Below are 12,380 nucleotides of genomic sequence, written 5' to 3'. Positions count from 1 at the left end.
AGGCATAGGTACTGAGAGGTGTACTTCTAAATTCTAGTAATTTCATTTGTGAGCACAGAAAAAGAGATGAGTATTAAAAGACCTTAAACTACATGGTACAAGACTAACACATACTCCATGTAAAAGATCCCCCCCCCCCCCATCAATAACTTAGTAGGAAAGCTGAAAAACTAAACAAACAAAAAGCACCAACAACCATGATGAGGAGCAGAAAAATAGACAGTCTTTGCAGAGAAGAGAAAACGACAGAATGGAGAAAGAGACTCAGGTCAAAGAAAGCCAACCAAATACTGGACAAGTCGGCTGTCAGTATTCTCCCTGGCCCTGCCTGCCAAGCAAGTATTGCTGACCTAACAGAGAGATGGGAGAGGTTGAGTGAGTCACTGGTGTAGCACAGCTCAACTCTAGAAACACATTTCTTCCCCCTTCCCAAACAAGACTTGCTCACATGCAGTGGAGCCAGCAAACAGCCAACTGGGAAATGCAACAACCCCTCTGAGGGGAAAGGCGTTTGCAGAATTTTGCCCAGTTATGTCAGAAGTCTTCCAAAGGCAGGCACACTTCAAGTCTGGTTTGCAAAGACCTTAATTGCATTTTAGAGCAGGTTGAAAAGGCACCTGCATCAAGCAGTTGGAGCTGCTGCTGTTCTGAGTGGTTGTTTTTGCCACGGTCACCTGAAACCCCTGCATTTCTGAGGCTCTTTCAGCTCCAGAACTAGGTGAAGTCACCAAGTGACAGTAACTTCACAGATACTGACACTGCTGACCTACCTTCAAGGGCTTGCATGGGTATCTAGGAGGGTGAGCATGCAGAAAAGGCATGAGTCAAGCTCACTTGCTAAATCTCAGTGTCTAATGACCTCCTGAACACCACCAGCCTCACCCCAATGCCAGAGCACCCAGCACTCCCAGGAACAGCTCAGCCAGAGAGCTCATCCTAAGTTCCCCTGTGCTACCCTCTTCTCAGTCACTCAAAATCAGAGCTTTAACTTCATCTTTCTCAGGAAACAGAGCTTGGCCTGGCAGCCTTTTCTTGGTCACAGTTTTCTAAGAGGCAGGAGAGGAAGGGTCTGTGTGTGTACAGGAGCAGGCTGAGAGGGCTCCTGCTCTGGAGCCTGTTTCCTGTAGCAGGTGCACGTTCCCACTCTGCTGAGCAGCACGTGGAGGAAATAAAGGCAGAATTCCTTTTACTGTCCCCTGCTTATCAGCTTTTCTGGTTTCGCTGACAACAGTGCCAATCAGACTGTAAACAGATTTAATTTCAATTTCCCAACCCTCAAGCAGCATCACTGAAAAAGTTCTAGAATGGTGGGACTGTAACCAGTGCACTGGAGGGCAATCAGAAATTGCAATGTCAAAAAGGAAAGTCAGCTAACTGCCAACTGCCTTTTGGCTTTAAGCAAAGCAAAACATAGCAGGGAAGAGGGGTGGGGAAAGGTGTGGTACCAGGAAACATTTTGGGGAAAATCCTGCATCTGGTTTCTTCCAAGCTAACAGGAATTTGTGGGACAGACTAAAGAAATCAATGAGTGCAATACATGACCTTTCTGCTTGCAAACCTACCTTTCCTCACGTTCCCTTTTTTGCTTACGAGCATGACGGTCCATCACACTAGTTTTAGTCCTTGTCTTCTTCCAGGAGTAGTAAAATTTCACCAGGCTGGCTATTGATTTGTCAGGAAGCTGTAAATTAAACATGTATCCTTTTATTTGTTTATATGTAAAGTATCCCCACAAGTTGACATGCAATTGGTCTGTTTCTCCAAGGAACATCTGACCTCTTGACATTGGATTCTCTCAAAGGCCCAAGCAAGGCAGTTCTGCAACCTTTCCAAACCTGATCTATGGGGGAGCATTTCAGGTTAGTGTCTACTATTTAGGACATCAAGGTCTGCTACTTTTTAGGACATCAATGTCTTCAAAGAGCATCTCAGCAAGCTTCCACTCACCAGTCAAGCAGCTGGTTCCCTCCAGAACAGGGGAACACAGCAAGAGCAAATCTGAGGCCTCAAAACTGAGGTAACAGTTTTAAAGCCAGAACAGACCTAAAAGCTAACACAGACACATGTAAACAATCACAGAAACTGCTGAATTGCAAACATCCCGAGCATATCTCTGATGTTTGGTTAAATAGGTTTATTCACACCATTCACATGACAAAGTCTATTCAAAGGTCTCAGCAAAGGTTATTTTCAAAAGGTGAAATGCTACTTTATGGTGAACTGAGGGTACAGAAAAACGCAAATTATTTTTGTCCTCTTACACAAATGCCATTACCCTGTAACTAGGAAAACTGCCTCCAAAAAGCACAGAACTACATTAAGACTAATTCTCTACTTTTGAGGCACTCTACATGGATGCTCTTACACAGGACTTTTAAAAGGTGAAAGTCCAGTCTTTTCTGATGAATAAAACATGTGTTTAGTACTAAAGTGTCTGATTCAGTTTGGAGGGCAGAGCAGGTGAGGAGGAAAACAAAACTCTGAGCAAGAGCTAGATCTCTTTCACTCAAACACTGCAGTTTAAGTCTTCACCTGAGACAAGCCTGGGTCTCAAACTGCAGACTGACCTTAGGTTCTAATAACAGATCACACCAGCAATCCCACTCTGGCCCACAGCTGCACAGAGGCAGATATCCACCTGGCAAAGCACAGGTGCTAAGTCAATGTTGTGCTGCCAAAAGCCATGCAACAGGCTGATGTTCTGAAATTAAAAAGAGTTCCACAGAACCAAATCAGGGACAAGGCTGTTCATGACAAACATCCACTTGGCTATAAACTTGTACTAAGAGTGCCAAAATATCAGAACCACCTCTGGTAAATAATGTAACTTGCCTTTCATTCTCTGGCTTTGGAGACTTCTCTCCTCAGTTCCAATCTGCAGGGGTGCTAATGGGGCAGTGCCTACAAACTAACAACTAACATGCTCCTGAGCCATTGATTCCTGTCCCCTGCTAAACACAAAGCTTCATGCCATTTAATTCCTTTCATGCAGAATCACTTTCCTGGGAGTAACAGTAAAAAAATATCATTACCTAGAGAACAGAGCATGAGCTTGGCATCCCTGTATTGGAATGCACTTCACTCAGGGACAGAGAGCCATGCTTCTCACATAAACTAAATTGAGAATTTCTTGCTTTGGCAGCTAACCAAAAAACAGGACAGGCTTTATGTTCTCTTTTTTCCCCAGGACATTCCCCTGCCCTATTTTCCTTCCCATATAGGAACACGGGAATAAAGCAGCTTCACTCTTCAAGAGTTCCATCACCTGACCCAAGGGAATGAGAGACCCTAGGACTCCAAGAACATTTGGAAATGAATGTCAGTGAAGGACAAGGAAGATCAAGGAAGACATGATGAAAACAGGCCTCTTTCTGCCATCCTTTTGAAAAGGGACCTTCATCCTTGGAAGGCAAGTCACCTTTCGCTTTTCAGCAGGATCAGCAACACAGACCTGTGTCACATGTACTTCAAAGAGGCTGAACAGACTGCAACAGCCTAGGCTCACTTCAAAGGGTCACAGACAGTGGAACTGGGTCCTGCTGGAACACTCAAGAGGCTACTTTACTGAAGGAGAGCAAAGAACCAAGTCTAGTTCCCACCCAGGTGATGAACTACTTGAAGACACTCTCAAGATAGAATTAATAAAAATTTTTACAACCCATCCTCTCCCTCTTTCAAAAGAAAACTGCACGCTCCCTAGCACTTCCTTTTCAGGCAGAAACCTATCCCTGAAGTTTCCAATCATACATTCAAAACATTATCATTACCAACCTAAAGCCAAGGACTGAAGCTTGCAAGGATGTGTAAACCTCCACCAAAGCATCCACTGACAGTCTCAAATCACATTAAGCACAGACTTCATCATTCAATAAAATTAATTCCTAAAAATCTGACTATAAGAAAGGAAATCAACTTTGCACAGAGATGATCTTTACTGCATATGTGTGGGCATGTGTACAGACCATGCCTGAACTCCAGCTGAGACAAACACTACCATAGCACACAGGGGACTGAAAACTGTTAATTTCCAACAAAAAAAAAAAAAAAAAATCACACAGTCATAGTTTATCCTGAACCAGTAAAGCACTTCAGGAAAACCCTTATAATATTGTTTCTTTCTATTCATGGTAGCATTCTCCCTGTAACATCCCCTTTGGCCTGTTCTCTCTCAAGAGCATTCAGCACAAACAGCACTGAAGACAACAGTCTGTTCTGCTTTCCCACTCCTGTGACACCACTTACCATCTGCTGGATCCTGTGAAAGGTTTTCCCGTGGAAACTGAAGGCCTGTTCAAACAAGACCTTGTCTTCCACTGTCCACTCATCTGGGAATGGAGTAAAGTTTGGCAGATCTGCCAAAGACTTCTCAATGTTGTGCTTGTGCCAAAACAGCATCCCAAGAGCCTAGAAATAACACAGACACCAAGGTGACAATTGTAATCAAAAGAAACATTACTGGAAAATGGAAAGGGAGAGCTATGACATTTTTCTCAGGCAACATTAGACATAATTTTAATTCTCAGCTAAATCAGATGCTTTTTTGAGTGCAAGAAACCTGGAATCTGCCCCCAAGCTAGCCTGTGAAGACCAGCCCAAAGCTTATCAAAACCACACAGGTCATCATGTAATAAAAGATCAACAACAGAAAGGTGGGAGAAAAAACTTAATCAATTACTTCAGCTTTACTGATCATGGTATGCACAGATAAGCTGAGCAAAGGCTTGGGAAGTCTACCTAAAAATGACTGGACAAAAGGCAGCTTCTTTCCAGTGCTGGACTCCATTTCCTGGCAATTAGAAGGATGGTTTCTTTGACTGGGGGTTTTTATAATTTTTTATGGGGTTCTGAAGGGGAACAGGAAAAGAGAAGAGAATTAAACAAGAACTGGAAGAAGGAAAGGCAGAGAACATGCATCACCTTGACTTGTGCTAAGAAGTCCCTGGCCTAAAGGAGGAATAAATCTCACATTCTGGGGGCTGCTCTTTTGTTCCCTTGACAGAGACCTCATTTTGCTGTTGGAACTGAGAAGCAGAGACTACAAAGTGCCTGTGCTGTGCTTCACCACCTGCAAACCCTTCCCCTTCTGCTGTCTCAGAGACACTTGTGCACAGCCTCCCTCTCCCAAAGCTCCACAGCCCCTATGTGTTATGACACAACACTACCTCTGACATGCCAGCAGCCACTCCAAGTCATTTTGGGAAGGCCTGACTCTGCAGAGCTAAAAAACAGCCTTTCACAATTGCTGTGAAGTGAAAACAATCCCTAACATGCTGAGTAAAATGAAAGAGTAACCCTCTCATCATATGCAAACTCAGCTCAGGTTTCACAGCCATAGTTACCCTTATCTAGTAGTTTCACCCTGGCTGCCCAGCGTTACAAAATCCCTCCAAAAACGGGGTTTTAGCATAGCATTACTTTGCTATGCAAAAAAGTAGTTCCTTTATGGGATCTCACACCCCTGAGATACTGCAGAAAGCATGCATATAAATGTTAGTGTTATCCAAGATCTTGCCCAGATCCTACTGGACTCTCAGTGCTGCCTGGACACCTTCTCCTCCCTTCAGCCACCATGCAGAACAAGTAGTAATCTCAGTTGTAGCACAGTCACTCGAGATGTCACAGAAGCCACACAGCTGTTCTGGCAAGGATGGGTCTAAGAAACTATTTTTCAGTCATGAGGGTCTGAGTTTCCTCTCCCCTGACAATCTCATTCAGCTTCAAATATGAGATCTACCCAATATCCCTATGAGGAAACAAGGGATAAACAAGGAGTGAGGCATTTTGGGAGGGCAGGGTAGCATTAAATAGCACTGAGGTGTTAGTGAGGACTGAGGGAAGAGCTGCTTATATAAAGCAAAAAGTAAACAAAAAGATTGTCTTTATAGGCTTGTTTTAGAGATCAGTATTCATCTTCCACCTGGGCTGCCCTGGAAGAACTCTGCACTCATACACAGGTGAGCACAGGGCCTTCCCAGGCTCCTTAGTCCCAGGGTGTCTGACAAAGGCTGGCAGGAAAGGCCAGGTCACAGCCAAATTCACTGTGGTGCTTCTAGAAGTCTGTGACTACTACAGCACAGCACAACAACCCCAGCAGAAGTGCCTGCCCTGCCAGAGCTCAGTGGCCTGTGGGGAGCCTGCCCTTTGCCTGCCCTGGGGCTGGCCAGGCTGCAAGGACTGCCACCAGCACAGTCCTGAGCCTCCAGCCATGATCCAACAGCAGCAGAGCCAACAACAGGGCAGTGAGCCACGGGCAAAGGGGAGCGAAAGGACAGGGATGGGAGCTGGGCTGGCACGGACCGGGCAGCTGGACAGGAACCCTGCTGGGAAGAGCAGCACCAGCCAGCACACACCCCAGCACCCTGCCAGCAGCTCCCACCCCCTTCAGCAGACTGGCACATCTCAGCCTTTAAAGGGATGTTTTGGGCACTAGGCACAGGTGGAGAAAAGGCAATCTCTGTATGATGACTGCTAGCCAAGCCACCTGGACAGAGGAGCAAAGTGACCGGCTGTCAGGGGAATGCATGAGTAGGAGAGGGCTGCCTTGGCCAGCAAAGCCCAGAGACAGTGGCCAATTGCTAAAGTGAGCTTTTACTGGCTTCCAGGGAGTCTGTATCAGCTTGTCCAGTTACTCAGCCAACAGCAATTCTGATGATACCTGCTGAAGACAGAGTTTCCCTGGGTGACACAAATAATCATCCTGATTTGAAAGCCTTGACACTTGTCCCTGTAATACAAAATGAATGTGTGCCTTCCAGAGCAACACAACCTAGATCCTCTCCAGTTACTTCCTGAAAATGCCTAGCACAGCTCTCTAGGAAATCCCAAAGGACATGGCAAACATGTTTAACTCCAGAGTATTATGTGAGAGTGCTACAGAAGGAATGAGAAAATTTTTAGGAGCAGGGACTTTTACAAGCTGCTCAGTCACTTTACGCTCTGATGTGGCAAGTCATGCAACTTCTGTACACAGAGGGGGAGAGAAAAATGGAGAAAAAGACTCAAAGGAATGAGTGGGAGGTCTGTAATTTCAACATTAAAATTAATGCAAATCTCTGTTAGCTAAATTTAAGTTTGAAAAACAAGAATTCAGTGGGTTTTTTTTTAAATCACAAGCTTCATTTTCATCAGTCTTCTGTATCAGTCTTTCCTTTCCAAACAACACTTCTCCACTAAAATAATGAAAACCATTTTTACTACTCCAAGACCATCTCTCTTGGCAAATGTTATCCACAATAACCAATACCAGAGTATACCAATATGAGCTGAAGAGAGTTACCATCTTTATTTTCATTTTGAGTTCATTTTAAGTGAAACCTTTTGATGCCTTCACGTTCATTTGATTGATGTTTTCTGCTCTTAGAAACTACAATTATCAAGCTTGATCATTCCTGGTTTTGCCAGAAATTTTGCTGGCTATCTCAACTTCAGTTCTTGTTCAGCAATATGTCTTTTTGAGCATGAGTGTCAACCACTGAAAGTCTGACTCAAGGATGACAGCAGAATCATTTACATAGAAGCCCTTTCCCATCCCAAGTATTTGTTTCTATGCTCACAGCCTTTGTCTGAACAACTTCATAAACTGTCAGGTTTTCGTACTTGCAGAGACAGTACGTGATTTGCCAATACACTAAGTTGTGAGATTCCCTGCCTTCCCTTTCCAAGCAAGTATGAGTGCATGAGGAAACTCCACATGCACTCATAATTCAGACAAATTTCCCAGGCACATATCTACTCATCTCCTCAGCAAGTTTTGAAATCTTTGTCAGTTAACACAGGAAAGATTAGTACACAATCCTAAACCACAGGGAATTTAGGAGAGGTCTGTTCCTCAGACCAGGGCTTCCAGCCCCAGGTTACAGGTAATGGCTAAGGTCAGCTGCCACTGGCAAAGTCATCCCCTGCTTACTGCACTGACAGCCAAGGTGCTCATCTGTGAAATGCAAAATGATTTGCAACAGTTTTAAGGTAAATAACTGTGGGTATCAGTTTGCCTCAGAAAAGCACATGATGGTTCAATAGCTCATTAATAACTGGCAAGACATCCATGAAGCAGAGACAGAGCAGTCAGCTGGAAACTGCAGTGCAATCAGGCAGCTGTCCAAAGATAAGCCAATTTTTTTAACATTGTTTAGGGGGTCTGAAAGTGAGGAAGCATAATACTCATGGCCAGACTCCATTAGAAATTATAATGGGTTTGCTTTTCTTCTTTTGACTCGTGATGTAAAACTAGGGGTAAGCTCTGTATCCACAGAGTACAGGCTACTATTAGGAACAGTCAGTTTTGGGACAAGTAGTAGAGGAGAAAACATAGAAAGTACAGAAAGAAAGAAGCAGTTCTAGGCAGTCACTTGAAGTCATGTTTGAATACTTGCTGAAAAATCTTTTAAACTAAAGTATTCAAAGGGTTGTTACCTGCTCCATATTGTATCCATGCTTCTCTTTAGCAATGGCAATATATTCATCCACTGAAAAACAAAGAGAAGGTGTAAGTGCATTTCATATAATGATCTCATCTCCCCTTCCCTTCCCAAGTCTAATACCCAGATCTGCAGCTCTGACTTCAGCCCTCCACAGAGGACTCTCATGAACAGCTCCTGTTTCCCACAATTCAGGAACAGAAGGAAATGTAAGAAAAACAAGCCACCAAACAAACTACGTATTTTCCTTAAGCCTAAATGGTCCATGATATCCAACCCAGTTCCAGTACTTCTGAAACACAGCATATAGTATTCCAGAACTTGTTCACCAAAACTGTAGACATGACTGTGTCAGCTGCTTTTTGGGGTGTGTGTTCATTTTGTGGTGGGTTTTTTTTATTGGTTGGTTGGTGGTGATTTCTTTAATAGCCCCAAAGTAGTTGTTTTCTTAAGGAAAAACATCCCCAGACACAATCCATACCTTCCCATACTGCCAGAATCCCAGTGTTGCACAACCACTGCAGATACCTTGGTAATTTTTTCTTAGGTCTCAGCAGCTTTTATCTTGAAGTAAACTCCATGCTCTTGTATTATTATGCCCCATGAACTTTTAATCTTTAGAACGTGAACACGCACTGGGAAGTTATATTTTGTATAGATGGGACTAAACCAAATGTCTTCACCCAGAGTGACTGAGCCCACGTTACGTCCAACAGCATCCATTTTAGAGGAATGGATCAAAGTTAGTAGCAGTGGTGGTGTTGTGAAGTCTGTGCCCTTGTGTCTGATCATTATCACTGTAATAACAGTAAAACCTTTGTAAACAAATTAATCTAAAAGGTGAGACTCCTGCTTCACCTTTTACTGGTTGCCTGTACGGTTCCCAACAACATGCTAGCAGTACCCTCACCTAAACTGACACATCCAGCCAAAGTTTTCATCCTTATACAAAAATTAGACTTCACAATGAGTCACACAGCAATGAACTCAAAAATCATTCCCCCTTCTTTTTCTACAGATACCCAGGGCGGGATGAAAGCAAGTTACAGTGCTGAGCACCAGACTCATGGAGAGCATGCACAGCAAGGAAATGGTTCTGTGCACTCTGCAGCTAAGAAAGCCACATCTCCCACAGTCTGGACCTCAAATGTGCTTCTTGCCTATTTTCTACCTTTATGAACACCCTTATGGAATGGCCTAGTATTCTTTAAAGCTTTTCCATCAAGCTGGGACAGTCCTCAATTATTCCTTCAGCTTTTAAACTAAGCTATAAGCTCAAAAGGTACTGGGAAAACAGAAAGGATAAATCAGAAAACACACAGCAGGAGAACAGCAGCCTCTTATTTTCAACTTGTCATTAATAATAAGAATTCAGATCTAGGTACTTCAAGTAGACATCTCATCTTTAGACTAGCCAATATGACATGTGATAGAAATTACAGACCTCCATCTGAAAAGTACAAAAACTGTGTGGTAATTTTCACAAAAAGGTATTGGAAAAGAGGGACTTGTTAAGTGCTCTGCAAAAGTACATTAGAATATTAATACAGCCACATGTTGTGCCAGGAGAAGAGCATGCTATAAACACAGGCACAGTTCCACATTAGCAAGGACATTCCACGAGGTTCTTGTCCTTCCAGGCTCACACTGGCACACCATGGCAACTCCCAACAGGTTGACAAACCTGTTCATTGCTCCATGTTCTAGATCCACTCAGTAAAAGTTTTACTAGCCTGCTGGAAAAAGGTCTAGCCACAACCATTCATTTGCACTGCTACAACACAAACATATCTGTCTCTCTAAGTCAACAAATTATTTTTAAGAACCACATTGAACTGAGATGAAAATCATCAATTCTTGAAAACAACCTTTTCTTGCACAAGGGAAGCATAATAAAATAGCTGCAATGGCAGTGGAGGTGCTTGGAACAACGACCAACTTCCTAGGCTGAATTTGCTGCATTGCCTAACAGAACATCCTGAGGGTTACCAATGCCTAGTACGAACCCTGAAAATCAGCTTCACCACAGGGAAAAAAAAAAAAACCAAAAAAAACTTGCAAAACCACATCACAAGCAGAGAACATGATCCAGAAGAGACATACAGGGTAAACAGGGACAGAGAAGGGAAATGCCTCATATACACACCATCCCTTCCCTCCACATGCCCAGTGGGGCAGGGAACCTCAGTAGGATGGGGGCAGAACAGCAACTTCAAAGCTTCCAGAGTTACAAAACCACATCAAGAACAAAGGCTGCCAGGAAACCCTACATGCAGCATTTCCCTGTAGTTCAGCTAAATGCTCTCTGCTTCCTTAAAAAACAGGTATTGCACATGCAGTGTTATATATTTCGTTTAAGGAGGATGTGAAGGAAGGAGGAGGGAAAAGAGCTGAATTCTCCCAAGTCCAAGGCTGAATTAAGCTCCTGAATGCTAAGTACTACTGCATTAACTACCCTGCTTTCACCATGGAAAGATCTACAGCTCCTCATTTGACTTCAGCATCTTATCCTTTAATACATACAGAGAAGTGATGAGGTCGTTCTCCTTTCCAGTGTATTATATTTCTTATGCTTGATGTTAAGTAATGAAAACATACTTGCTCCCCAAAAAATCATTACAGCATTTTCTCTCCTAACTAAGCAAGAATATTAGCAAGGTCCTCACATATCAATAGGATTTTTCTTCAAACAAGGCAATACACTGTTGAGCCAAACAGTAGATTATGAGTGACTAGACAACATGAAAGTAAGCTTTCAGGAAAAGATGCTTTTACTGTCACGGTAGGTTCTGTAACGCCTCAGCATTATATCTCATTGTTACAGCAGAGGAAGAGAAAAAAAGAATAAGAAAAAGGCAGTAAGGCAGTAAACTGACCATGAGCACGCAGCAGTAGTACTCCTAAACACTAAAAGAGCATTTGTGGGTGGAGGACAGACAAGGAGTAAACCACCGTGCTCTCCCCTTGGGTTGTTTCCTGCCTGCTTACTGCCAGTCTAGCCCCTCCTGCTTGTCATTTCTTGGCTAATTGTGAGCTCACTCGCTCTGATGCTGGCACCCGAGAGGAATGACAGTCCCTTGAGCAATCCTTCCGACTGCTCTTTCTTTACCTTCCCCCTCCATATGAAGTAAGCAAGGAAGAGCATGGCACCAGCTGAGTCACAGGATCCCTTTAGTCTCCCATACCAGTAGAGCCTGGAATTGCCACAAGCTCAATGTTTCACATGCCACACCAGATAAAGAAGTGTCCTCTTCCATCCCTGCCTTCCCTCTGCACCTCTAGCAAGCACACGGCAGCGGGCACGTGGAATTCTGCTCGCCGCGCTTCAGGGGCATTCAGTCACGCTCGGTGTGTAACCCAGCAATCTGCTTAGACATCACAGTTCAGAGCCAAAGGAGCCTGGGGCAGAGCCCTGCTTACACCAGAAGAGACAGCTTGCCAGCACAGCTCTGAGCTGCTTTCCAGAACAGAACAAGCAAGAGCAGCAGAGAAATCCCAGCCCATTTCCCCCAGCATAAAATACACCACCAAGCACTCTTCCTACCAGCATAACTTTCTCCTGAACAGGGTAGATAAGAGTATCCTCACCTCCCATCCAACTCATTTCCCTACGCCAGAAAGATATTTCAACACAGACCAGGCCAAAAATACAATGAAACTTGAATAGAGACAGTTGTGTGACAGGAGATGCATTGCTCCTGTGAAGGCTCTTGTTGCTACTAGAAACCAGATGGGGGGAGGGACAGAAAAGAGAAACATAAAACGTATTTCTTCACCTACTTGGCTACATTTCTTCTCTTATGTGCATTTTATCTGTGTTGGGGTGAACAGGATCCCTCTGTCCGCCCCACACCCAAAATGGAGTGAGCATGGGCCCAAAGAGTCCCTTCCTACAGCCAGTCATGCTCAGGAAAGGAGGAGCAGCACAAAAGGCAGGGATGCAAAGGGAACAGAGCCTCACAT

At 43.9% G+C, this 12,380-nt stretch overlaps 1 protein-coding gene across 2 annotated transcripts in view; it reads right to left on the bottom strand.

Moving 5' to 3' along the window:
- Window positions 1-12,380, bottom strand: part of RCOR1 (REST corepressor 1) — an 82,519-nt gene that overhangs the window by 15,183 nt on the left and 54,956 nt on the right. For both annotated transcript variants that reach the window (XM_059850362.1, XM_059850363.1), the window contains 3 exons: window positions 8,413-8,465; window positions 4,243-4,404; window positions 1,563-1,681 (listed from right to left, as the gene is read on the bottom strand). In XM_059850362.1, the coding sequence (XP_059706345.1) occupies window positions 1,563-1,681; window positions 4,243-4,404; window positions 8,413-8,465 (334 nt within the window). The remainder of the gene's footprint in view (window positions 1-1,562; window positions 1,682-4,242; window positions 4,405-8,412; window positions 8,466-12,380) is intronic.

Source organism: Haemorhous mexicanus, chromosome 6 (assembly GCF_027477595.1).
Source record: "Haemorhous mexicanus isolate bHaeMex1 chromosome 6, bHaeMex1.pri, whole genome shotgun sequence".
NCBI lineage: Eukaryota > Metazoa > Chordata > Aves > Passeriformes > Fringillidae > Haemorhous > Haemorhous mexicanus.
This window is presented reverse-complemented; position numbering and strand designations above follow the sequence as displayed.